General features: G+C 49.1%; 2 protein-coding genes across 2 annotated transcripts in view; one reads left to right on the forward strand and one right to left on the reverse strand.

Moving 5' to 3' along the window:
- LOC144151428 (SEC14-like protein 3) overlaps positions 1–14,058 on the forward strand; it is a 64,455-nt gene extending 50,397 nt beyond the window's left edge. Inside the window, exons 9-12 of the mRNA XM_077682476.1 lie at positions 11,147–11,233; positions 12,263–12,369; positions 13,061–13,349; positions 13,790–14,058. Coding sequence (XP_077538602.1) covers positions 11,147–11,233; positions 12,263–12,369; positions 13,061–13,349; positions 13,790–13,905 — 599 coding nt within the window. The 3' untranslated portion in view covers positions 13,906–14,058. The remainder of the gene's footprint in view (positions 1–11,146; positions 11,234–12,262; positions 12,370–13,060; positions 13,350–13,789) is intronic.
- Positions 14,059–21,956: 7,898 nt separating this feature from the next.
- The window catches only part of LOC144153722 (rho GTPase-activating protein 18-like), a gene marked incomplete in the record, with an annotated part of 196,060 nt that continues 190,178 nt past the window's right edge, over positions 21,957–27,838 (reverse strand). The window contains 6 exon segments of the mRNA XM_077685413.1: positions 21,957–22,584; positions 24,604–24,698; positions 24,991–25,157; positions 25,982–26,041; positions 26,102–26,179; positions 26,834–27,031. Coding sequence (XP_077541539.1) covers positions 22,490–22,584; positions 24,604–24,698; positions 24,991–25,157; positions 25,982–26,041; positions 26,102–26,179; positions 26,834–27,031 — 693 coding nt within the window.

A 27,838-nucleotide genomic window follows, 5' to 3' on the forward strand; every position in this document is an offset into this window, starting at 1 on the left:
TCTTTAATGCATGGAAATTTTAGAAAACTTTAGAAGACAAGACACTTAACACGGAATGGAAACACTAACAGACAGCAAAGGGCAAGGACATCATTCGAACAAAGATCAAAACTCAGGCAAGCAAACGCACGCATCCAAAAGAGGCAGCCACTCCGGTGGATCACTCGCCGCAGCATAAACGCTCCGCACCAACGCCGCCTGTTCCCGCAAAATGCACTTGGTCGGCCTAGGGAGTTCCGCATGCCGATCAGTCATGCGGCACTTCCACAAGCTAAACAATCGTAGGAGAACAAAAACGTCATATGGCACCCGATTAACATCTTCAAATGGCAGGAAGCGAATGGTGTACGGGGTGATGTTAATGTCCTTTTTTAGTGTCCGCTGCAAAACGTCCCAGAAGAACACAGCGTCCCGGCACAACACAAAACAATGACCAATTGTCTCTGGTTGATTACAGAGGCGACAATTGTCCGACCAAAGAATAGACATTCTCTTTTCGCGCAGCCATGTCTTAACTGGGAGTGTGGAAGAATGCAACTTGAAGAAAAACGTTTTTGAATTTGTGTATTCCGCCAAATGCACACCAAATCTGAAGACTGAGCATGACGTCTAATCAGCCGGTCTTGCTTTCGTCTGAATGGAACTGTACAATTTTCACGCCGGCTCCGTCTGGACGGAACGCTAAGCTCTCAGTTGTATTCCGTCTGGAAGGAAGGATAACCCGCAGCGCTCCGTTTCGTCTAGACGAAACTTCAGCACTTGTATATAGTTCCGTCTGGACGGAACGCTAGCCACAGCCATAAGTAATACTAAATAACTTCCGAGAGGTTTGGCATGCAGAGGCAAGAAGCGTATGAAGAGTGTTTTTTTTTTTTTCAAAATGAGTAGAATCCACCCAAAACAGAATTTGTGGAAAAGCGAAACTTTGTTACCGGACCTAAATACGGCGCTGGCAAAGATATGTTTTACATGTCAACCTGGGAAGTTAATGACCACAAGCACTTTTAAAAGTTAATAATTACTGATATCTCAATAAATTCCGCCTGACCGCACGAGCTATCACGTTTGAACTCACAAGGAGGCTGCCATGTCGGTTACATGACGTCACAGCAAAAGCACACCACCCATGGGGAATATGGATTTGGCTCATTTTCGATACGAAATACGATCTGCGTAGTACACGTTCGCCGGTCATTATCTGATTTATTTCGTTGCAACCTCTTTCCCATGGGAAAGTTGCCGAGTTTTTCTTGACACTACAGTTTTATCTGATTCAGTTCCGGTTGGTGGATGTGACTCATTTCGAAAAAAAAAAATCTTCATATGAAGCTGCATATGAAACTCGTACAAAACTGGTGTCTAAATTCCTGCCAAATGGAAACCAAACATGCCAGCGATGCCGTGCATTCCTCACTCTTTTTGGTGTGTGGACATTCTGACCCGGCACGTTAAACACACAGATAGTAATACCCGGATAACAGGGTGACTTCCCATTGGCGAGGCAGCGTTCGCATGCGCGTGTCGCTTTAAATTTAATGAATGGTTAGTTTCGTTTGTCAGAACAAGGAACTTATTGCCTTGTTTAGAGCCGAAACACCTGTGTTTGTAACTCTTAACACACATTCGCGCACAGAGCCGCCTACACTGTCTCTTGTGTCAGGTAATATTCTGAAGCGAATTAACAAAGTAAATGCAACAAGCTTCGATGAAGAAAAAAAAATCAAAGCAAGCTTGCACAACGGTGTAATCCTGATGTCACAGCAGAGCTGTGGTCGTCTCACCAGAGTCCTTCAAAAGCACTGAAGGACCCTGGTCTCACTGAGCTAAACTCGGCGAGCTGTATATAAGTCACTCGGAACCATTTACCCAGTGCATATACAGGGTGTCCCAGCTATCATGCACCAAGATTTAAAAAAAGAGTAAAGGCGTAACTCGAAGAAAACCTAGTGCATAATGTTCGCAGTACTGTGAAGAAGCGGAGAGTAATTTTTTCGTTAAGGAGACTTAATTAACTAATTGTAATTAATTATCTAACTCGAGAAATACTGTCCTAATCACTAAAGTGTCAATGAGGCACTTGTAGGTAACCACGAGGGGCATCTAACTGCGGTATTTTCAGCGATGAACTAATTGCGTACACATTTATTCTCACTGATAAAGAAAACCCGCGAAATATGAAAAATACCACGTGACGGCGCCTCCGCGCGCACCGTAAAGCAACGCCCTCAAACAGGCTGCCTCTGAGTTAGCCAGAATGAAATAGACAAAAGAAAGAAAGAAGAAATCGCGACCGTGTATGTTCCTTATCTGCACACGCGTCCCGCGAATCTTGCTGCTGCTGCTCCTTCCATGCATGTTATTATCAAGGTGATGCGCTGTCTCTTCGGGCGGGTAACACCCAAAGCAGTTGCTTTCAATCAGCTTTGTTTGGGGACGCTGCTTCACAATGCGCGCGTAAGCGTCGTCACGTGGTATTTTTCATATTTGGCGGGTTTCCTTTATCAGTCAGAATAAATGAGTACGCAATTAGTTCGTCGCTGAAAATAGCGCAGTTAGATTCCCCTCATGGTTACCTACAAGTGCCTCATTGACACTTTAGTGATTAGGACAGTATTTTTCGAGTTAGATATTTAATTACAATTAATTAATTAAGTCTCATTAACGAAAAAATTACTGTCCGCTTCTTGACAGTACTGCAAACATTATGCACTAGGTTTTCTTTGAGTTACGCGATTTCTCTTTTTTTAAATCTTGGTGCATGATAGCTGGGACACCCTGTATATGGCGCTCGTCAGCAGAAACCGAATCCAAACGCAAAGTAATGTATATAAATGCTTTATTTGTACAGTGCCCACTTAAGTGTTCGTATACAGTGGAACCCTACTCATACGTTTTTCACCGGACCGGAAATACAAAGCGTAACAACCAGGAAAACGCAGCACTGAGGAAACTTTCTAAAATGAACGAAAACAGTGTAGCTTTGACTTGCAACCTTGTATTTTGCCACTTTGGCTTTGGAACCTTAAAACACTCGAGAATGTAGGATTTTCCGCTTTTTGCGATCGCTGGTAAACACCACGCGCGGCAATGCAAGGTCCCTAGCGATGTCGACTCTCTTCCGCGCTGGCTGCTTGTCTACTGCGTCTAGTACGTCAAGCTTTTCCTGAAGGGAAAGCGCCTCCCGCTTTCACGATGCCATCAAGGCACGACAAAGTTCACGGTTGCAAGTTCAACGGTGTTCTCAAAGTGTGAAGCGCACTATGACGTCGAGCGCGCGTGCTATTCTTGCGGTCGTGCTTTATGGCAAACACGCACTTCCGGTATTCCGAAGTGAAACTTCCGCTGTAAGCGCAGTGATTATGGTGATAGCATAGGGTAACTTAGGGCCATCTTGTGGTGACGAATCGCACCCGCGTGCTGCTTCATGCAGTGAGTTCCGTAGCCAAGCCTGGCCACAAGGCTCGTGAAACGTCAAAATGGCCGTCCGCGCATGTTTCCCGGCTGGTTCGGAGTGTCCGGTTGCGTCGAATTATCCGGGAGCATACTCTGAGCCACGACGTAACAGTGAGGATTTTAATATACGGGACTCTATGTGAGCTGCGCCGGCACTAGACAAAAACAACGTAGCAGCCGGGAAAACGCAGCACTGAAGAACGTAAGAGCGGGGTTCACTGTACTTCATCGCCCGCCGCCGCAGTCTTCGTCGAGCGCAAATTCGCCATTGAAGGCATGCACTATTTCTTCTAGTTCTTGTGGGCGATTGCATTCTCGCCTGGAAGCGCGGCGCGCGTCCTGATGAGCCGCCTTATTAGGGCGTTCGGATCTTCTTTGGTCGCCCCATCCCCCGTGTGCGCAGCACAGAGTCGAAGAGAGTTCTGCCGCTGCCGCCGCCGCGGCTGTTTAAGCTACGTTCACACTAGCGGCGAACTTGCCGTGACACCTTGCCGACGGCCGCCAGCGGCGTTGTGCCGCGCCGCACCGCCGCTGAAGGCCGCACCAACTTGCCGTGCGGCGGTCATGTGGTTAACCAGTCCTGCGCGCACGATATCGACCAAAATCTCCCCCGCTTTTTCAGGCGAAATAAATTCTCGCCGAGATGGCGCGTTCTCGCAGAAGGCTGCGAAGAGGCGTTGCGGAAGCGGGAACCGGTTGGCGCGACACGTCACCAGCGCGTCGTCACACCCGCCATCCCTGTTGGCCTTCGCGCTCTGCGGAACGGCAAAAATAGGTCTGCGGCAAGGAAAATGCGCCGAGAACAGGTTTGCAGCGGCTGCCAATGTTGGCAAGCGGCGCGCGGCACGACACGGCGCCGCCAGTGTGCACGTACCTTTATGAGCACAGGTAGTTGCCCCTAGCAACGCAGAGTCAGTGACGTCAGGAGGCGACGACAGTCGTTTTGTCGGCGACGCTGTTTGCTCGAACGCTGACTGGCACTCGTGTTCGGTATTTTAACACGAAACTGTTTTATTCCTGGACACACAAAGATTTCGCCGACGTCATATCCGTCACGGAAGTGACGCCAGTACAACTAAGCAAGTGGCCTGTAAAGGGTGCACCCCTGCACATAGAGTCTCCTTGCGGGGAAGCAACCTTTAGTTCTGAAGTGTACGTTATACTCAGGGTGTCGAACCGGAATTTTTTTGGGTTCGGTTCGGGTTCGGGTTCAAGCCTTTCGGGTTCGGTTCGGGTTCGGTTCCACAGCACCATTCCGTTCCGGTTCGAACCGGTTCGAACCGGTTCAAACGGGTTCAAACGGGTTCGAAGAAAAAGAGTAGGCGTGTTTTTTTCTGTTAATTTTTTGTGCTCGTTTTTGGACCGCCAGCCGAGATCAGGGTATCCTGGAATAGGGAAGCCCCCCACCGGGCGGGTGCCCTAACATCTGCACCAGCTTGACAAATAAAGATGTATTCATCATCATCATCGTTTCCTTATCAAGTCGGCATAAAAACAAAGTAATAATGAAGGTTTCTTTGTCCAAATATTTTGCCTTCCCCGAACTAAGCGACCCTGCAACACTTTTTTCAACTTTTTTCTAAATCTTGAGTGCTTGCAGAAAGTAGTCAACCAACACATTAGATTACGGGGTCGCAAGGTGCCTCAACCAAAAATCACTGCTCTCTTCTCGTCAGATAACATAGAAACTTGCTGAAAATATTTTTCTCTCCTTCCCAGTCTTCCCGTTCTTCGACCGCTGAATAACGTCATTACAGCGGTGTAGCGGCTGTTAGCCGGCTTTGCTTAAGTTGCAGAATAGAACGCATTTGATAGCCACTTAAAAAAAGCCACAAAAGCGAAGCAGAAACGGAAGGTGTATCCGCAGCGACGAGCATATCATGCACTGTTGCTCTGTGCTGGCAATAGCTATAGTTTTCGCAGTGCTTCCAGATGCGAAGAAGAGTGAAAGCGTTTATCGAAAGTGTTGATTTATTTATTTATTTATTTATTTATTTATTTATTTATTTATTTATTTATTTATTTATTTATTTATTTATTTATTTATTTATTTATTTATTTATTTATTTATTTATTTATTTATTTATTTATTTATTTATTTATTGTTTAACGCGCCGATGCAACGCCGACGACGAGGCGCGCCATAGTGAAGGGCTTCGGATTAATTTTGACCCCCTGGGGATCTTTACATGCGCCGAAATTTCGGACACACGGACGTTTTCGCTTTTCACTTCCATCAGAAAAGCGGCCGCCACGGCTGGGAATCGAACCCGCGTCTGTGTGCTCAGCAGCGCAACGCCTCAGCCACTGAGCCACCGCTGCGAGTTTATCTAAAGTGTTGAAGAGCTCCTTTAACTGTACCTGCAAAATCCTTTGTATGGTAGTGTGACGAGTATGTGGCGCCGACTGCCAAGCGTGGCAGGTGGCATTTAGAGAAATTTTCTTCTGCTCATCTTTTATCTGCTAACAGAGCAGTTAGAAAGAAAGAATGGCTATAAAGACTCATTGGACGGCATGTATACACCATTTTCCTTGCTAGAGGTGGGCGCCGCCATTTGCTTTTTCCTGACCAGACGCTAGCGCCGTCTATGAAGCAACCGCCGAAGCCTCCGCGCTGGGCTGTTAAGTGCGCCGTTCTTTGCGTGCGTCTGCTAGGTATCTGTGCATTACCGAGTGAACCGTAGTGGTTTGGCGTTAAGTTAGCGGTTGCAGTGCTTGTGTGTGTGTGTTCTGTTTTGTTTTCATCATCTGCGGACGGATTTTAGGTCCTAATTTCCTGCCAGAGCGGGAAATTCCGACCCCGGCTGTTGCGAGCAGCAGTAGCAGTGTGGTGGTGGTGCCGGTGGTGCTCCGCAGTTCCGCGATGCAAACGAACCGGTATGGCACCGACTGACATAGAAATCGATATCGGGGAGTAAATACGTGTTTTTAATGCCACCGTGCTTGTTATATTCACCGATTAGTCATGTTTACGGAAGCGCGGACGTCGAATGCGGAGCGCGCACAGCATATGTGGGTCACGGTGATCCGTGCTCGCGATGGACTTCCGACGAGGCGATTGCTACGCTGCTGACATTGCAATGTAATATAATCTTTCTTAACTAGACTTATGACGGTTACTGACGAAACGAAATTACCCGGGCGGAAAAATAACACGACCGCACAACCAGTCAAATTACTGTTCGGAGGTTGAGCAAAAGGGTTGACGTTCGGGCGAGTTAATATTGGTTGATCATGATCGTGATCATGATTGACTTAACTCTGCGCAGCGCATGTGGCCTGTCGCTCGGAGCCCACCTTTGTGAAACCGCTGCTTGCACCACAAATGCTTTACGCGACCAGCAGTAGCTGTTTTGTAATTGTAATACTTTAGATTCCGTGGCAACGCAACAGGATTCGAAGCTTTTCCTTTGACCGCGTTGTGAACAGGTTGAGCTATTTTCCAAATGCAGCGTTCACGCGTATTTCTAGCTGCGTTTCCACATTTGGCTGCCTGCTTATCCTGCTATCGACCAGCATGCAGTGTGCGATGGAGAAAGTTATCCTTTCATATCGTTTGGCAGTGTAACGCGTTGGCCTGAAAAAAAGTAAACAAAACGCCGTGATTTTAAAAGTTAGATTATATGAAACGGGGATTGTTTAATGCCAATCGCCTGTAATGACCAAACAATATATGGTATTTTAAATTGACTACAAGGAACCAGAAGTTATTGTAGTGTTGTATTAATCGGCGCTCGTGAAAGATCCCCAAGTGGTCAAAATTAACCCGCAGCCCTCCACTACCGCGCGCCTCATCACCCATGAAGCGTCGGGGCGTTAAACACCATAATGAATGAATCAATCAATCAATCAACCAACCAATCAATGCTGTATTGTAAAGGATAAAGTTGCTTCTAACATTTCAGGGGGTTCCGTTCCCTGTCGCAGCTTTGCGTGTGATAAATGGATTTTGCTCCGTCTGCTTGCCGTCCAAGTGCACCCAACAAACCCTGGAGTTGGTCGTTGGTACAAAGTCGTTGCGATTTATCAACGGAATCCACCGATATCTCAACTCGGTGTGCGTTGGGAAGCGATGCCACAAAAACACGCCGCACCCGCACTGCATTTTCTCCAGGCAGTGCCGTGCACATGCGTGCTGTCAGCGACTGTTTCTCACTTTCTCTGGTTGTTCAATAACCCACCACCGCGCAGTGCTGACCAAGCGACGTTTGCGCCTTGAACAGCATCGCAGCATGGGCTAAAACAGTTGAAAGTTCCGCAAAAACTAAGCACACGGTGCGAAACACTCCTGAACTACGCAGCGGAGCACACCGCGCCGAGCGATGTTAGCAGCCCAGCGCGCTCAGGCAACGCTGGTCGGCCGCCGAGAGAACTGGTTTGAGAGTATTTTCCTCCTTTCCCGGCTGCTTATGGAAAATGGTGTATAGGACGGCATTGGATAGGGAACCAGCGGAGATAGGAACTTGCTAATGGCCCTTCAGCGACCGGTGATAGCGATTGGGCTCTAGGAAAGATGATAGCCAAGTGAAGTCACAAGCAGCAGTAATGATCACTTGGAGAGAGAGAGAGAGAGAGAGAGAGAGAGAGAGAGAGAGAGAGAAGTTTAATTAAATTGAGGCAAAGTTTCAGAGAGGCGTCCTCATTCGAGGGGGCCGAATCGACAGCCGTTTCCACCAAGAGCAACTGATCTTCCAGGCCGGAGCTGGCCATGGCTGTCTCCCAATTCTCTATGGAAACGTGGAGGTTGGATTGATCTACGGTACACTTGTCGCAGCCGCCTACTATGTGTATGAGGTTCCCAGGCTCTCCACAGAAGCAACGAAATGGAGAGAGTTGTGTCCTGTCAAAGAGGTGAAGTCTGGTGTGGTGTGGGAAGGTGTATGCCCACAGGGTGCGGAGTAATCTTTCCTGGTTAATCGGTAGGGATTTGTGCGGGGAGGAATAAGTTCTATGGAAGAGGCCATAGTGCTGAGTAACTTCCTGGTCTGTGACTGCAGGATGCATGCACTCGGGCCGGGCTTCATCAGCACTGGCTAAGCGAGTCAAATCTCGACCCACGAGGTTGGTGATCTTGTTTGCCGGGGATATCAGTATGAGCTGGTGCCCATACAATCGTGATTGGTCTCGTTGGTGGCCTCTGATTGATCATCGGAAGTGTTGTAACATGCAATCGGCCGTTGGCAAAGTTGGACCACGCCTGCTAACAGTCTGTTATGAGAGTTTTGGCGCCGCTTTGGCTAAGCGCACGTGCTATCGCCGCTTCCTCAGCTTAGAGGGGGCTGTGTTCTGTGGTTGAGATGCTACACCTGTGGGAGGCCGCAGAACGGTAACACAAAGAAAGAGAAAGTATTGAAGAATGCTATCGGGCGTCTCTTGCACCAAACCAGTTGATCGTTCCTCCCTTTTTTTCTTGCAGTTTAGTTTCTTTCCAACTGTCTCCCCTCATATATACACACGTTTTGAAAACCCTTTGATGAATATAAAATATGCATTAGGCAATTAGTTATTAACTTTAGTGCGAGATGTCAATTTTAATATAGCAACAACATAATAGCGCAATACGGGCATAAAGAAAGACCTTTTACAGCTTTCAGGGGGTCGTCACATAACTTTGTGGCTACTTTGTGCGTGACAAAATTTCCTGATTGGTCGAGAAGGAGAACGCTGCAAAATTTCCAAATGCCAAGGACCCAAAAGATATTGCCGCGAACCATGCATGGGTTTGTTTATTTATTCTTTGTTTTTACTGCCGGACCACACCCGGATGTGTTATTTGCGTTCCAAACGAAGCGCGTCTTTCATTCTTTATTTTTTATGCCGCAAGGGCAATCTCATTCAGATAAGCAGACTGTTTCATCTTAACGTCACTAGCCCAGAATAATCTTCTCTGATCTACAATGTTCTGGATGTAAATCGACGGTTCCAGAAACACTCGCGCCGAAAGATAGAAGCCTGCAGAGCAGACATCGCGGCATTCCTTTCGACGATCCTCGCCTGCGCAAGTCAATTTGTTGACCTCTGCTTCGGCGCCTCTGTATTCTTTTGAGTTGTTAGGGGAGCACAAGTTCGCTCCAATAAACTTGTTTTCCTTGAAGACAACTGCGTCGTCTTTGGCCATGTGACAAAATCATGTTTGGTCCGACCGTCGAATCCGCCTCAACTGACCCGCTAATTCCTTTAATCCAAATTAACACACCAGTCCCACTAATTCACATTAGCTCATTCACTCACCTAACTAATTCACCCCAGTCTACCCGCTAACCCGCACTAATCGACTTCAATCCATCCGCATCTTAAGTTTAAGGTTGAGCAGATTCAAGATAACATGAAAATGCTATCAAATATACTTTAAAAGTGTGGAAATTAGGATTCCCCATTTTTTATATCTCATGTTCTCTTAGAGCAGTAACCAAAGGACACAACGGCACTGTATACAAGAAAAAGTGACGTTGATTTTGAGAACTGCGAGTGTTAGTGTCTCAGTGCTGTTTGTATATAATTGCCCATTCAAACTAGAATGAGTGGAAGATATGAATTTATTGGTGATGGTGTCCCTGAAGGCCTCCACAAGCGGACAGGGATGCATGCGAAGTAACAACACATTGAAAACTTTACACGATTTTAAACACCATGTAGATAGAAACCATGAAGAATATTCCATGATATGTTAATTGCCTCGTAATATGTCTTGTAACTAAGTTATGCTAAATGTAAAAGATAATTGGGAGAGATGGGCAGTACCTAACGCAAACTGATAGTATATACGGACAACTTTACATTAAATTGAGGACAATAATTAGAAGAGAACATGGTGGGCCTTGGTAACTGCAGACTACGCAAAATATTTCATGGTGCGCTCTGGCGTGTGGCAAAATATCTTCAGACGCAAGGTAGGGTACCGAAATTTAAAACTAGAAATCACATTTTTGAGGCCCCGGAACCGGTTCGGAACGGTTCCTTCGCTTCGTTCCGGTTCGGGTTCAGTTCCAAAATGGCGGAAAAAATATGGTTCCGGTTCAGTTCCGGTTCCGGGCAAAAATTCGGGTTCGGTTCCGGTTTTCGGTTCGGTTCCGGTTCCGGTTCGACACCCTGGTTATACTTACGGTTGTTCGTTTTGGAGTTTTACATTTTAACACGATTCCTATGACAGAGGATCAACCACAGTTTTTTTTTCTTTTCCTTTTTCGAGCCCCTCACGTGGCGCAAGCCCTCGCACAAGCCTGGACGACACCAGGCGCTCCTCACGAGATGCTCGCTCACGTGCGCTCGGTGTCTTCTTGGTATTTTTTCTGTTTATGGACAGCACAATTAAGCGCTTAAACAAGCCTGCTGTTAAAAGTTTAGTGGCGTCGTGATGTACTGCATGTTCCGATATCTGCAAAAAGTTGTTGCAAAAAACGCGTCTGCAATGGAAGTGTTCTCAACACAGTTATAAGAATGTATCGACCACCTCCCCGTTTACTTCATTTTCAGCTCAGTTCTTAATCGGTAAGGAGAAGAAAGGAGAGCTGAAAAGTTGGAAGGCACCGTGCAAATATGCCAATTATGAAATTCGCAACAATGGTTGACGTGTGCACGTCTATTCCCGTTGCGTTGCCGTCACATCGAAAGAGCTACTATTGATCCCTGTGGAATGGCTCGTCGATTCTGCCTTCTCATTTTACAAGCTGTTTTATGGTTTTTCTGTTTTCAGCTCCCAGCTTCTTCCCCATATTCTGGCGGCTCATCCGACCCTTTCTAAGTGAGAGGACAGCCAGCAAGGTGCACATCTTCTCCGGAGGTGAGCAAACCGACCTTGATCGATTCATCATACGAAACGGCAGGAAGCTAACTTCCACAAATTGTCCGCTTGAATGCAACAATCACAGGGGAACATTTCGCACTGCCTGCAGTGAAATGGGCAACTCTATGCTAGCATAGAGTTAACTCGTCATTTTGTTTTCGGTATTTCCCCAACGACGTAAATTGCTGGTATTTTGTAGCGCGAAGTTTGAAATTCCGGACCTGTTGCTGGTTAAAACAAGGTCGTTAGGTTCCAGAACGGGGTTACATAGGCCACCAAAGGCTACTTCTTTGAAATAAAGCACGCATGTATGTTGCTTTCATGGTCCGTCTAGCTAGTGTCAGTTCAATGAAGTTTAGCTCAAATTTTCTTTGATGTCCTTCCATGTACAATCAACTAACGAGCCACTGCTCAGAGAGAAAGGCTATTTCAGTGGGAAATAAAGCTGGGAATGAAAGATGGGAGCCCTTGGTATACGCTGAACTATGGTTAATTAAGTGAACCTTGGCCAGAAAAATCCGCAATCTTGGAGGCTCAGTGGCTAAGGCGTTGTGCTGCTGAGCACGTGGACGCAGGTTCTATTCCCCGGCCGCGGCGGCCGCTTTTCTGACAGAGGCGAAAAGCAAAACGCCCGTGTGTAGAAGATTTCGGCGCACGTTAAAGATCCCCGCGTAGTCAAAATTATCCGGAGCCCTCCACTATGACGCTCCTCATCACCTGCGTTGCGTCGGCGCGTTAGACCCTACAATCAATCAATCAATCAACCCGCAATCTTGGCTTCAGATTCTATTAGACAAGCGTAGGTGGTAGCAAGTACATTTGTGCCGTTCGTTTACTTAGTTGCAAAAATTGTTTCCTATCTCCCCTTCCCCCTCGTGGCGTTTTATGTGTGTTGCGCGGCTCAAGTGTCGAAAACAAAGGATTTGAATAGAAAATAACAGCGGTCGTTGCAACCAAAAACTCGAGTCGCCGATAAGGTAGCACTGCAAGTGCAGCCTATAAGGACATATTTTTTGGCGTTCATAGATGGCTGGCAAAAAGTTCTCCTGGATTACGTCGACCCTGGCGAACTGCCGGCCCACTGGGGAGGCACGATTGTGGACCCGGTTGGAGGCGCTCGCTGCACGCACATGGTACGTACCCCGCCGAAACCTAAACGCGGCCGGCTTTAGTAGGAGCTCCAAATCAATAATGTGAGCATTTATATCGCTAATACGTGACTTATGGAAAGACGACCACGAGAAGTCAACGCTTCCCCGCTTCTGATTAAGTCTCCCATCCAGCACTGCCCAATCAAACATGTGGAGAAACAGTTCCACATAGTAGCTTATTACCGGGGCGGCTTCCCTTTTTAAGTGCTGGGAAAACACTGGCATCATTACATCGCCCTGCCTGGAAAATCCTCTTTTATTTTGGTGAAAGCAATGGTTAAAACCCATAAGGTGTAGTGATCATCACTATGACCACCAAAGCGGTGATCGCAAAAAGACTGTCGGTACTAGTTTTACCATCCTCCCGAAGGTACCCTATTTGAGGGAAAAATAATCTCTAACACTACGTCCAGGGCACCCATAAATAACCTCGAAACCTGATTTAAACACGAGAGCACACGTTACAACTGGGCGCTGTAGTGACAAAACGTGCTAACTGTAACCACTCCAATGCCAGCGCTAGCTACCTTTGAGCATTTTCTTGTCTGTCCACCGTAGGTGCCGAAAAAGAATAGATGCCTGTAAAAGATGCTTTTCTGCATGCATCAGCAAAGATGGAACATGATGGGACATGACGGATGGGACATGATCGGAACGCTTGGCGCCGTTGCAGATCGGTCCAGCCGGCGACCTTCCGGAAGCCGTCTACCGTGGTGGCGGAGCCCTGGCAATCGATCCCGAAGCAGTGAGCTGCTTCCTGGAGCGCGGCCACCGCCTCGAGGTTCCCGTGCAGGTCGAAACTCCCGGGGCAAAGCTCCACTGGCAGCTGCAGGCCCGGGACGTGGCCTTCGCCCTGTGGCGGAACAGCGGCGACGACCGGGTCGAGCTGCTGGCGCCACGAAGGGTCGCCTGCGACCGGGACCCCGAGTGCGGACAGGTGCACTGCGAGGAGGCTGGTACCTGTACGTGCACTCTCTATTTGAACAGGACAAACACTTGAGCTCCCAGGGAAATAATGTGGGGTCTAACTCAAGGCAAAAACTTTAAATCTCTCTCATTAAATGCCTCGTAAGGAACAAAAAATCGTTGTGAGGTACAAAAAATAGGACAGACAGCCGGGGAGCGCGCACCGGGAAAGGGAAACGCTAGCGCCGGATGAAGGTATGTCTCTGCCGCACGAGCTGCCTCAAGAGGTGGCGGTACCGACGGGGGCGAACAGGAGGTTCCTGGCGATGGCGGGCGAGCGGGACGGGCGCCGCCCCGAAGTTCAACAGAAAGTTGAACAGCAGCATATCAACAGAACGTCCACCTAGGATTTCGCGTTCATGTTCTTGAAAAGTTCTAAGCATCCACCGTGGTTTCTGTCGTGACGCGAGGGCTGGTGTTCTTGCCTTCTTCGCAGACACGTTCCTGTTCGACAACAGCTTCAGCTGGTTCAGCGGAAAGCAGCTTTCGTACGTGATACGGGTGCATCATGAATCATCAGTCACCACCATCGGCCAGGCTGCAGGGAGTTGAAGCTTTGCCTCACCCCCAATCGATTTATGCGCAGAAATAATTCGTCACACCAGTCCCGCCTGCAGCCTCGGGACACGTCAACTGAAGAAATGCTTTTCTTTATGTTGTTAGGATGGTGCGAGTGCGCCGGAATTAAAAGTGTTACGTTTTTTTGTTGGTGGTGGTGGTGGTGCCTTCGACGCGTGTTTCAACGGGCAGTGTGCATCTTCAACCTAAGCCCCGTAAATGTATCATATCTGTTATAATTGAACAAGGTACAGGTTTGGGCGAGTTGGTAAATCATACTGAACACTCAATGCGCAGGCTAGACGAAGACGACAGAAAGAAGACGAATTGATGCGCAGCTTGCAACTAACTTTATTAGGAAGAGGAGGACGAGGAGGCAAAACGTTTATCGAGAAAAAAAAAACGGTGGGTGGCGTCCTCAGTTAAGAAACGCGTTTTTTACATACACCAAATAATCACGTCACCTCACCCTGTCTTCCACATGACGCTTCTGCGGTACGACGTATTCGGAATGTTTGGTCATTGCATGCCTTAAAAAGCACCTTTCTTTCTCGGTAAGCGCGAGGGAGGGCATACTCACAAAATTATCCCCGGCACGTGTGATGTCATGCGCCTCCATAATCTCCCGATCGTCCGCTGGCTCCTGTATTTACCGATAATGCTCCTTTTATCAAACAAAGGCGTACACCTATGGTCACGACAGTGGGCGGCCAAATGTCCAGTTGTGCCGTTACGCACATTGTTGGCGTGCTCACTCAATCGTTCGTTGAGGCAACGCCCAGTCTGCCCATTATACTTCTTGCCACAATTCAATGGGACGACATAGACCACGCGCTCACTGTAGTCAACGAACTTGACCTTGTGTTTAATATCACATGCACGTTTGACAGTGGTACTATAACTCTTCTTGCATAAAGTGACAAGTGTCTGTGGCGCCGAAAAAATAACGTTGACGTCTGCGTTTTCACAAATCTTTTTATCCGGTGGGAAACACCGTGTTCGTGCGGAATGGCGGCGTATTTCTTTTTGCTCGTTACTTCCTGTCACCACACACCGAAGCCCTTCTTACGTTGTTTCAGCACGTCATGCGCAACTGTTGTCAACAGATGCTTAAGGAACCCTATGGCAATACGAGCTTCGGGCATGCAAGCCGTTACTTCCTTCCTCGTCTGGGCACTCCGAAATTGTAAAGCGAGGTGTCACCAGGTCACGTTTTCTAAATAGCCTCAAAAAATCTTGTCCACGCAAAATGGACGAGAGCCTGGGAGCACAAGTAACCCGACTTAAACAAGCAGTGTTCCAGTTGCAAGTTGCGCATTGTCTCGTCTTATTTCTGTCGTCTTCGTCTAGTCTGTGCATTGATTTCTGTCGTCTTCGTCTAGTCTGTGCATTGAACGTTGACTTGTTGCTCTTTTAGGTGCGGAGTACCTTGGAGCCCACAATGTCCGTCCGCGTCCGTGCGCATGGCATTTACAACCGCAAAAAAACCACACGGGCACCGGAAGGATTCGAGCCTGTGTCTGGTAGACCAGACAGAGTTAGTGTCGTCATAATGGTCAGCGCATACTAAAACCGGACAAAAAGAGTAAGGACGACACAAGCTCCTGTGTCGTCCTTACTCTTCTTGTCCGGTTTTCATATGCGCTGACCATTATGAATGCACTCCAACTCGCCCAGTTCGCTACCTTATTAGAGTTAGTGTCAGTCGTCTTACCCATTGGGCTGCGACCGTGAGTTAGTACCCTAGAGTCAAACGTCTTACTCCCTCGCCTGCAACGGTGCGGAGTACCTTAGGACCTCCCACTGTCCGTCCGCGTCCATCCGTGCGCACGCCACCATCAAGCGAAAATTAAGCGAAATTCGATTTCAGCCGTGAGTTGCAGTTTCATTTAGGGAATAAACAAGGTACAACTCGCGGCTCAAATCGAATGACGGTCGGGGAGCAAATCGAATGTAACTCGGGGAGCAACTTGGATGTCATTTCGAGTCCCCGTACTCCGCACCCTCGCCATCATCCACGGAGTGGAGATGCTGCCATTTTTGTATCGTATCATTACCAATCAACTATCACAGGGGTCATTCGCCTAGAAAACCATCACTGGAAAAAGCGTTCAGCTCATTAGTTGTTGGATAACGTTTATTGCAACTGAAAAAATGGAAAGATGGGTGGAATCTTTTTAGTCTGAAAAGCGGCAAGCCGTAGCCGCTGCCATAACCCTAAATATCAGGCTTACCTGATCTCCGAGCCGAGTGCCGCGCGAGCTCCGGTCATCCCGCGTTCCCGCTTCCCCGGAGAGGGGTAAGGGGTGGGTTCTGGGCGGTTAGGGCATTCCCGTACAAAGTGGTAGGCGGTAAAGGGTGTGTGGCATGTAAGGCAGTCCTATGGGTACGTCGTACGGGATATGTAACGGAGGACGGTTGAGTTTAGGCCTGGGCTTGAAGCCGGTGCCAAGGGACGCGTGGGGACGGGGGAAGACGAGGCGGTTCTGGCAATAGTGGGTTACAAATTAATCAGTCATTGCTTTGGAATCCGTTTCACCACAGTTCATATCTTACTGGGCGAACGAATATATATATATATATATATATATATATATATATATATATATATATATATATATATATATATATATATATATATATATATATATATATATATATATATATATATATATATATATATATACACGATCTATGCGCCGAGTTCAGCCCGATGTACCGGTAATTAGTTTCTAAGATCGTGGTGTTATGTTTGCTTACTGCCGCCATACTAAGTAACCATCTAGGAGAATAAATTTGCGCTAGAAACGATGATCCAACAATTCCGCTGCATACAACCCCAGACGACGCTGTCAGGCTTTGTACGTAAACCTCCAAGAAGCCCTGATAATTGCTTCTATGCCACGGTGTGAAGTCGCATAAACGAGGAAAACTAAGAACACATGCATAAAAAGACTAATTATCATTCGCGGTACAACGACATCAGCTATAACTGTTAAAAATCGGTTGCTTGAATAAACCGTAAAATTACATCTCTATGCAGCTAGCGTAAAACCACTGTGTAAGACGAGTTACGACAACTGGTCAGATTGTTTCGTCTGTTCCCGAAAAATCGGTAGTAGCACTTCTGATCAAGATATAAATGGTCAGTCAAGCTGCGGAGTGTTTGACTAAAGAGTCGATTAAACAATAGCGACAACTTCTCTGCTTATTCATAGACATCTTATGTAGCATTACCTACTGGTTTTGTGCACACATCCACTTTGCTGCACTGCACTGGCATCCCCAGAGAGGACTCCAACGTCATGACTACAGTGCTCCAGAAGGTTTTAGAGCACTGTAGTTGTAATAAAGGTGACATAACTGCCCGTAGCGATGCGTAGTGCCGTCGCTTGCACCTGAAACGTATTACGATACATCTGTCAGTCGAGACTTGCATTAGGCATTATTAGTTGCCCTAACTGCAGCTATTTGAGCCAGTGACCTTGGAACGTCCTTGAGTGGTGTGTGTTACTCCTTGCGTTACTCCTTGGAACCGCGTGACCCCCAGGAACTTCCGATCTGCACCATCGATGGTACTGCCAACCTTCAGTTTAATTTAATGCAAGACTACGGGAGGTGGGAGACCAGCCTCTCCGCAGTAATAATCTGAACCGCGCGAGGCGCACCCCACGCAATTTCGATCAGCGTGAAGACTCGGCCATACCGCTACGTGCGTTGCAGTTTCGAACAGGCGCAGCACCTTTCAAAGCGGAAGCGTTAGCTAACTATGCCGGTAGAAAATTAGGCATCCATAGTACACGAAACGGTCGACTGCTCGAAAGATGAAGACCTCCGGGAATTATACAGACCGGTCGTCTCCTAATGAAGAGACTGTAGCACGACGGCCCGGACTATGGCTGTCTAAATAATGATTTCTCTCTCTCTCTTTCTCTCGACTTGGCCACAAATCCTCAAGATGGCGCCCCAGTTCGTAGGGAAGCTCCTAATAACTAAGTAACCAAATGAGTTTAAAGGAAGTTTAGGTGCACTTGGCACTGGGTGGGATTCTAACCGGAATCCTCTAGAGTTCGACACAAGCATGGAACTACTGGACAAGTACAGCTCACCGATTCTAGCTGACTAAAGGCGAACCGCGAAAAGGTTGCGGCTTTTGACGTAGAAACGCAGGTTTTGTGCTGAGTACTACAGGAAAAAGTTGAGCATGGTTATATTTGCGCGAGAAGCAACAATGTGAGTAGCACGGTACAAAGCGAACTGTAAATTCATATTGTCCTGGTCCCCTCGTTGACTCGGTTTTCTAAAAAAAATTCTGGTATGCGTAAGCACTATTACGATGAAGTGAATGCGTAAGCATTAGGGTTTAATTGTGGAACGGATACGCGACTAGTGTGTCTGCCGCCATGTTTCACAGGTGCCGTTTGTGTAAACGGTGCAGAGTCCATCGCCGCTTACACTGCACCGACGACATTTGTAGAACAGGTGACGCGTAGAAGACATGCCGCGAGTGCATTATATGCACGCTGATGATGTGGCGCCTACAATGGCACGTGTCCAGTGGTCCTTTCATTATTGCCATAATCATTTTCCTTTTGCGGCGATTTCGTCCTCTTTCGGTCAAAGCTTAGGGCGATAGAGTGGAGAGAGCTGCCTTCGCAACGGCGGCAACACTGCCATGGAGAGCCCGAGTTCATGGCGTGGCTCGCCAGCTGCCTACTGCCTCGACGGATCCCGTGGTGGTTTACGGGGGACGCGTTAAAAACTCCGCATAGCGGGCTTTTAAAGCCAGAGCAAGTGGTGCGAATCGGGCCCAGCCTCAAGTTCGCGAGAAGAGGGACGAGTCGTTCATGGATTCTTAAAGACCCCCTAATGTTACTTCAATTACTTTTACTTCTGCTTGCACATGGGTCCTCAGTCGCTTACACTAAGGATGCATCGAAGTGAGTCGAAGCTCTTCGAAATAAACTCACACCAGTCATGTCAGACACACTTGGTTTCTCCAACGAAACTAACGATCCCCCACGGCAGCTGGCTTTACGCCATTATTAACAGCGGAGTTGTTGTAGGTGTAACCTTTCGTCCGTTACTGTAGGTCGCGCGTAACGCAGAGGTTGGAGCTGGTCCCCAGACCCAACGAGAGAGGGAGCAGTGGTCTCGTAGGGACGAATTCCTCTCCCTACCGCTAGGGGAGGGAGCCTTTTGCCGTTGACGTTTAGCTGCCGATTTATTTGCTCGAACCGTATACTTTGAGGAAACGATGGCGTTGCCGTTCTCGGGCGACCGCCCGTTTACGTTCCAGCCGACACACAAGAAAACCACAGCTCCGCTGTCTCAGCAGATTACACATTGGGTTGAACCGGGTCCAATTCTTTATATGCTCAGCATCCCGTTACCTTCCTTCGGAGGAATATCATTTTCTACAACGAAGCTGTTATAGGTGAACTCCCCCGTTTTTTGCGTGCTCAGCTTCCGGGCCGGTGTCCTCTGATCGCACGTGTTCTCCTCTCGCGCTGTACGCACACTCGCATTTCGCCCTCCTGTTCGTCGCCTGCGCTTCATATCTGACCCTCGATGTAGAACGATACTCAGCGACTCACGAACAGCGATCCTCCGCTTTGCGAACAACACAACATGCACCAGTACGGCCCGCTTCCTCCACAGGACGGGCCAAACCCGCCAGCACCCGATCTTTATCAGTTGGTATCCTGCACACGTGGGACCGCTCGACCCGGAGGGGCGGATCCGTAACCGGAACGAGGAGGCTGACCGCGCAGCGCGAGGACTTACGTACCGCGCGACGCACACCAGCCAACACTCGGACTGCAATCGGAACAGCCAACTGCGAGCCGAAGAGATCGAACCAGTACCACTGGAGACGTACGGAGACATCCTGAGATGGTACCGCCACAACAGGCAGCGACTCCCTGCCCCACACCCGCAACTAACACGCCGCAAAGGCGTGCTATACCGCCAGCTACAGACGGACTCAATCCTGACACCCGTGCTCGCCAGATACATCTGCCCAACGCTATACAACACCGACCGTTGCATCATCTGCAAGACTGCCCCCGCTACGACAGCGCACATCCTCAACGATTGCACTCACCTACAAACACACTCTGAAGCACAAGAATTGCCACCAAAAGTGCGTGAAGCCATCACCTCCTCAGACTACAACACACAACTCCAGGCCGTCCGGCAGGTGGAGGAAGCCCTGACCCGACAGCGGGAAGGACCTGCGGTGGCGCAAACCATTACGGGCTCGACCCGCCCGGGATCGGGGCCGACCCCAACGGCCTAATTCACTCTGCCGGACACGCAATAAAGTTTCTCTCTCTCTCTCTCTCTCTTAGTGTAATATGGCGTATATTTCCCAAAAATGATGTCTGTCCAGCAATGCACTAGTGTTTAGAAGTGAAGCCGGCTTCAAGATAGGGAAAAGCTTGGTCTTTGTAAGCTAACTTTCCCACATAAGGTGCTGCACAGTGAAGCCAGCGCATAAAGGAAAGAAAATAGGTGGCAATGGGGGCGAACGCGGTGGAAAGAGACCACCAACGACGGTCGGGCCGCGGACGCCAAGCGTAAGTGCTGTGCCTTTCGGGAACCCGAATACCGCGAGGCGGAAAACGCCGGCGCGACGACGCGGCTTGAGAGGGAATTGGGGGCCAACCAAATCAGCGTCACTTGCGCAGTGTGTTGTCGTTTGTGGCTTTAGGGGCGAAGCCCCGTAGGGGCTGGGGCTGTTGGCGTCTCCTGTCGTCGTAATCGTCGTCTCATGTAGTCACGGTACTAAAATAGCGGGAAACTCGTTTACTCCTCGCGCTAGAACACAACGCGCACTTAAAAAACATTGGGGCAATCGTTTAAGCCTCGCGCTGGAGCGCTTCATAACACGTACTAAAAAAGCACCGGAATTCTCGTTTACGCCTAGCGCTAGAGAGGTTCGTGTTTCAAAGACACGATGCTTTTACAGAAAAGCTGTATACCTGTACCCCCCCCCCCCTTCCCCCCTAACGGTTTCATCTGCTGGCATAAACGCCAAGGCGCCAAGAATACACTTATACACTGCATGATTCGCCCCTCTCCAGGCATCACGTTAGTGGAGATGGGCCGGGATTTTTTTCGCGGACCTCCGGCCCGTTCCCGCACGTTAGCTCCACAGGTCGTCCACCTTCACGGTGTGGAATGGCAATGAATTTTTTTTTTTTTTTTTCTGACTCCCTGTGCATCTGTGTGATTGGGTGGACTGGGGGAAGGCCGCACAATTACTTACGGAGGGAGGACGCTGGTCCCGCGTTGTGCCACTAGTCATGATACTCGCCCCCGGTTTTCCTTCGCATCTGCGCCGTTAACGAGTACCTTGCTGCGTCTGCGAAGAAGTTCTGGGTGCATCTGAGCCGGTTTCGTGTATTTCGGCGTAGCCGCACCGACCAGCTAACACGGTAGAAACGCACGCCTTTCGGGGTTTGACGAAATACATCACCCTGCTGAACAATGTTCGCTAAGTTTGTGCGTGTTATCTGCAGTTTTAAACAGCTTATCTAACTTATCTTGGGCGCATGCGTGCGTGCATGTGTCCGTTATTTTCTTCTTTTCGGGTTTACAACTCTCTATCATTGTTTTCATTATTTCACTTTATTAGCAGTCCATGTGAAGTGCAACACACCTGTCTCTAGAAACGCAGACCTCCAGAGGTACTTCTCAGGACTCTTTCTCTACACCTCGTGGCTACAGAATTCCCTCGGCCTACCGTGACTACCACGGCGGACCCCCCTCCACCTAAGGAAAGAGGTTTCCTTCCGTCCGTGACACAGAGTACCGGCTAACAGACTGAGTGTCCCGTGCCACTGTCCCGATCCCCGTCACGTCCAGCTCGTGTCCCGCCCATCGTGTCCACTTCGTCGTCGTCTTCATCCGGTGCGCAGTGGGGTACTTAGCCACCGCGTACGGCGTCGGTGTTGCATAAGGCAACCGCGCCCGTCGGTTCCCACAGTCTATTTTACTGCCCTTCTAACAAGTAAGCATCTGGCACACACTGCCACCACTGCGAGGTATTTCTGTTTATTTGTCAACGATATAAACAACAACACATGCTTTAAATCAGGAATACGAAAAAAAAATCTCGAGGAGCCACACAGCGGCATCAAAGCATGCAAGCTAAAAGCGGGCAAGGAGAAACCCTTCTAATCTTAAGAACCAGACATCCTGTGAATGACCATGCTGTCGAATGAGTGCCCACATTCTTTTTTTTTTAGTAAATGATCGCAAGGCGTACTTATCGAAACAAGGCCCCCGTATGAATTCATCCAAAGCAACACGAATAGAGCTCGTAACTTCTGACCGCGTGATGCACAGTCGACTTGACACCTCACGCGTACTCTAGTTTAAGTTTGGGGCGTTTTGCTCTCCGACAAGAAGCCTCAAAATTCCGAGGTGTCGGTGGCCCGCTGCGCCACACAAAATACTTTAGCGGTGAACCCACAGGCTGGAAGCCAGCGGGCCTTGTGACGGTCCGATCATTGCACTTCAAGAAGCCTCTATAAAACCTTTGGAATGGCATAATGGGAATGAGTGGTGGTCATCGGGCGTGGTGACAGCGCACCACCCACTCGGCCACTGGGTTCTCCAGACGCACGGCGACCACGTTGGTGTTGTGTTCCAGCTGGCGCCAACCTGCGGAAAATGCCGGACCAAGAGTAAAGTCGTAAACCAGCACGCCTCACTCAAGGCATTAGCACAGGGCCAAAAAGTATCGCACGAATACCGACTCCGAACGTGATACGTTTTTGGGCAAGCGTTCGAAGATTACGTGATCACGAAGTGTGAAGACCAAAAAAAAAGTGAAGCCTAGAGAGGAGGTTAGGAGGCGGGGAAAGGGGAGTCGTCGTTGATTGGCTGACACGTGAGAGAGGAGGTTAACACGCGATAGCTGACAGGTGGAGAAAAAACAAAAAAAAAACGGAAACGCCAGCTGTTTCGTTTTGTTTTCACAGCGAAGCTGTTATTTGCACCTCGGTCGGAATCTTTCGCGTCCGCCTCCACTGCATACGGACAAAAAAGTTAGCAGTGGCTTAGCTCGGCTATGGCAGGATATACGTAGCGTGAGCTAAGGTTCAGCTGGTTATCCTTAGCTTTCCTGGTTGTCTAGGATTAGCTTGATTATCATGCTTACTGCTGCTTCAATGACGCACACACGGTATACGCATTATGTGACACATGATTATTTATCAAGCGGCTCTGGCGCAGCGTCACCAATCGCCCCAGAGCTAAGCTGGTTCCACAGGCGCACGCCTGTGTTGCTGCGACGCACGAGCCATCGGTTGCCTACCCGGCCGCCCCTCGCATGATTATCAAGTGGACCAAACCGCCACGTGCGGAAGGAGGTCGGCAAAGACGCTGGGCGCGTGGGGTGCGTGAGAGACGCCGGGCAGCGAGCAACGTTCTGTGCGCCCTGTGGCGTTGCTCCTCTCGAATGCGCAGCACGGCTCTCCAGGAGCCATGCGAAACTTCTCAATCTCGGCCAGTGTAGCTCACGCTACAAAAGGGCTCCAGGACACCTTAGTTCCTCAGGCATTATTGTCCCATTGGTGAATTGAAAAATTCTCCAGGGGATTCGTTCCCTTTCCGCTTGAGACAATTTGCTTCGCTATCCGCTTCCGCCTTACGCTTTCGGATGGCTTCGATCTGCCTCCTAGGCGTTGCGCTGCTGCTCGTTCCTGCCGCCATGCAATGGGAGATATGACGACGACGATGAATTTCGCTGCTTGTCTGTTCAATCGTCGGTTGCGCTCTTCCATTCCCTTTATCTGTGGTGCAGTGGGAGTGATCGTCCACCGTTCACTATACTGCTGAGTTAACGCGCGCGCTACGAAACGCATCGCGCTATTGAACGCATCGCACTTGAATTACGCGCGGAGCCTTGGGAATTCTATCCGAGATTTATTTTAGATGCGACGCATCTCTTGCTCTCGGGTCCCTCCGGCGTCGCGGCGTTGTCCGCACGCTCACTGCACATGCGCAACTCTCCGTTCTTCGCTCCGACAGCTGTGCGCAACACTCTCACTCCGTCTCATTATCATAAAAACAGTTGAGCGTGTGCGCTTCACTGCTCTGGGTGCGCGCATGTGTGCGACTCTCCCCCCCGGCTCCTCTCTTTTCAAAAGCGGGAATATAAGCGGGGGAGCGCACGGCGCCGGATCAGTCCAGCGCTCGCTCTCGCACTTGACTTGACATTGCTTGACGATACCTCCGTGCAAGGTCTTCCAATGAAGACGTGATGGAAGCGACAGTCTCTTCAGCAAGTGGACTGACGCAACCCAATACCAGCTTCAGTCCAAACGCTCGCCCCTGATGCGTCGCATCACATCAGGGTTCCCTCGCGGGAAAATGGGCGCAATTTTTTTGTTTTGACATGTGCAACACAATTTATGAAAACCTGTTCATACACAGCTCCGCTGCGAAAAGTGGGCACTTCTAAAAACGGCAATTGCGAAGTTGAGACACGGTTCACCGTCTGTCCTATCAACGAACTCTTCGGTGATGGCGAGGCCCCATATTTTTGCGTGTGTACGTGATGAAAAAATTTCAACTCCTACTTAGGCAACAAGGAGACCTAAAACATGACTTTGCGCATAAACAGGAAGAGACATCACAAAGGTCCGAACAGTACCGTAAAAATGCAAGCAGACGCACCTATGTAGCCGCCGACTTCGTAAAGCCAGTGATTCTGGAGGAAAGTGTTGACGTCGCTTGCGAAGCGGTTGTCCCCAGCCTGTTGGTCCGACAGCCTGCGGAAGAGGGACAGTCGGTCTATTTATGCACTTGAGAAAAACCATCCCACATATTCAGCGCTAAAAAAGTAGCTTATAGGTTTTATGTAAGCATCACACGAGCTGATACCATTGGGGAGACGAATTCGGCTCCCTACCGACGGGTACGACAACGTAATAGCCCCAAGCTTTTACAAACTGCTACAACGGTGTGAAGCAGGCATGCAAAGCGGGATAGCCTGTTTCTCCCTAGGATAAACTACACATTTCTGTGCATTACAGAAGCAGTTTCGTCGGAGGCGACCGGCACCTTTGCGGCGATCCTCCTCGAGCCGCGATGTCCCTCTTGCGCGCTTCGAAGTGCATGGCGAGGAAGACTTCGCCCACGACGCTGCCGGCCGTGGTGGCGTCATTGAGCGCCACCTGGTGGGTCGCTCCCGATGCTCCCTCGTGATCCACGCGCACCCGTAACGCCGTCTGCGACAGCATGCGCCACAATAGAGCATAATATCAAGCTATACTGGTCCATCTGGGGATAATTTTCACGCCAGCACCCGTCCTGACGGCGTTCCGCGGCATCATAATGGTAGTACTGGAGTCCTAAGTATGGAAACAGTTGCGATTCCTTTATTCCGTTACACTGGGAGCAGTCTTCTCACTTGTAGTTCCCTCGATCATAACCACCAGGCGGTGGCGAAGTCCGGTTTAAAACGTAACGGTTTTGCGCAACGTGCTATGCCGAGCACTGGGAGCGTTGTGTAGGGAGAGGGCATTGTAAGCGGTAACCGGTTAAAATCGATGGACGCAGAGAGACAGGTGCAGCGTGACTGAGTAGAACCAAGGTTTGCCTGCGCTCAGAAGTCGTTGGTCGGTAAACAAGCCTTTAGACACCTTTAGACGCCTTTAGACGAGCCTTTAGAGCCTTCAGACCGAGCCTTTAGAGCCTTCAGACGAGTCTTTAAACGCCGGACTCAAGATTGGAGGAATCAGTCCGCCATAGTGAAGTCTGGCTTCACACTGCGTTCATTCGCCATCCAAAAAGGCGATGTAACCCAAAATGACGCGATGGCAGCGCGGCGAGTTATAGTCCCTTGCAAGCAACCGACTTCTAGACGCAACCGACTTATGGTTTTCAGCGGCTTCTTTTTCTTTTTTAAATTTAACTCTTTCGTGTATCTTTTCTTGAGTAATAATAGTACCGTTCAACTACATGAGTATAACAGTCGGTATCAACTTCATGAGGAAAAGTCAAGCGAGTGCAGCCAACAAATTATACAGAAAGATGTGTTTACAACACTTACGTCTTCGCCTTCTCGAGGTTCAAACCAACTGGAACGATCTTTCCTTTGCTGCCTCTTCTTCTGCAGAGAATAAACACTCGTTATACGAGGCGTCCTGGATGCAGGTGCACGGACCCTTACCTTTATTTCCTTGGCGTGCTTCTTTTCGTAGTGTAGCCTGTACTCCAACCGGATCTGGCCCACAAACTGCGATGGCACCTTGAGGAAACAGCGAGTCCAAATCCAAATCAACCTACTGGTCTGCAGCGACTTTTCGGGAAATACAATTTTACGTGACAAAAACATGACCCTTCATTTTATGGTTACAAAAGACGAAGCAATTCAAAAGACGCAGTTGCTGTAAAACATTGCCCCTTTTTTGCAGCGTCACGAATAAGAAAAGCCCCTGCAAAGACTCCGGGCACATTTTACGCCTGAAAACCGTTTTCTTTTTTTTTCTTTTTTTTTTTCATGAAGTCAAATGACTTCGAGAGTATGTTCATTGCCTGTGACGCTAAGAAGATGCATAATATTTTCACAGCGTAAAGGTTTTAAGCGTTACGAAAAAATATTTGGAGGAGGCATATGCTCCGCCATTAAGCGTGGAACGCGATAGCGCTATCAAGCCCCGTTCGCATTGCGTCATCATTCACTCGTCACGCTCTAGACGGCACCCGCGAGCGGCGAAAACTTTCCGCTCCAGCTCGCACGCCATCTGTTAAGACAGCGCCTTACGATCACATGAGTTTCAGTGCATGGGCGCCGCAAGGTGGCGCTACGGGATATTTGCACACAATCAACGCCGCCGACGACGGTAGATTTTCTGCAACACGGGGCTCTTAACGCTACGCGTTAAAACCTTTTACCACTTACGATCCACAGGAGCTGCTGATACCAGATCAGCATGCGCGTTACGTTGGTGGCAGCACGGGCCACCCGGAGGTTGTCTTCGGTGACCTTCCGCCTCTTCGGAGAGAACAGGTTTGGTGCCATGATCATGGCCACATTCTGCACAGACATCCGGTTCCGGCCGTCTCGCTCCGTCACGTCCGCCAAAAAGTTCACCAGCGCCTGCACAAGGAGGTCACTTAGGAAGCGCAAATCTGCTCCAACACGTGCATTCGTGCGCAAGTACGGCAGGTAGGGTAATAACGCTGTCGCATTCAAAACAGCACTGACCATGGACGGAAACACCTTAAGTTATTTGACCTTGTGGTGAACTGCTCCACGAGGGGGCAACGAGATAGATGAAAGTTAGTCACAAGGGATTGCTTGCTCAAGGTCACCACCCAGCTTGTATTCGTGCGTACACTTATTATTTGTCATTACAATCACGCTGCTCTCGCAAAGGTCTGGAGCCAGAGAGCTGGAAAAGTTGGTATCCAGGATAGTAAGGCATGACTACTAGCACAACTGGACAAGCACGTAAAGCCAGAAAAACGTCGTCCTTAGTCTCTTCTGTACGTCCTTGTCCAGTAGCTAGTAATCATGTCCTATTAGGACTAACGCCGGTTGACGCATCTTACGCTATTGGCCACCTCGATTAAGCTGTCCGGAATAGTCTGCGCCTATTCCGGGCAGAACTGCAACGAATTCATAATTGCGTCTCGGACAGTCCGTCCGCAGTGAGTCCGGGAGTGTTAAACACAGAAGTGGCTGAGGCGTTGTGCTGCTGAGCACGAGGACGCGGGGTAGATTTCCGGACGCGGTGGCCGCTTTTCTGATGGATGCGGAAAGCAAAAACGCCCGTGTGTGCGAGATTTTGGCGTGCGTTAAAGATCCCCATGTGGTCAGAATTAATCCGGGGCCCTCCACTACAGCACACCTCATGGCCTGCGCTGCATCGGCGGGCGCTAAACCCTACAATCAATCAATCAA

This window comes from Haemaphysalis longicornis, unplaced genomic scaffold (genome assembly GCF_048455015.1).
Source record: "Haemaphysalis longicornis isolate Haplotype H1 unplaced genomic scaffold, Haemaphysalis longicornis Haplotype H1 scaffold_9, whole genome shotgun sequence".
Lineage (NCBI taxonomy): Eukaryota > Metazoa > Arthropoda > Arachnida > Ixodida > Ixodidae > Haemaphysalis > Haemaphysalis longicornis.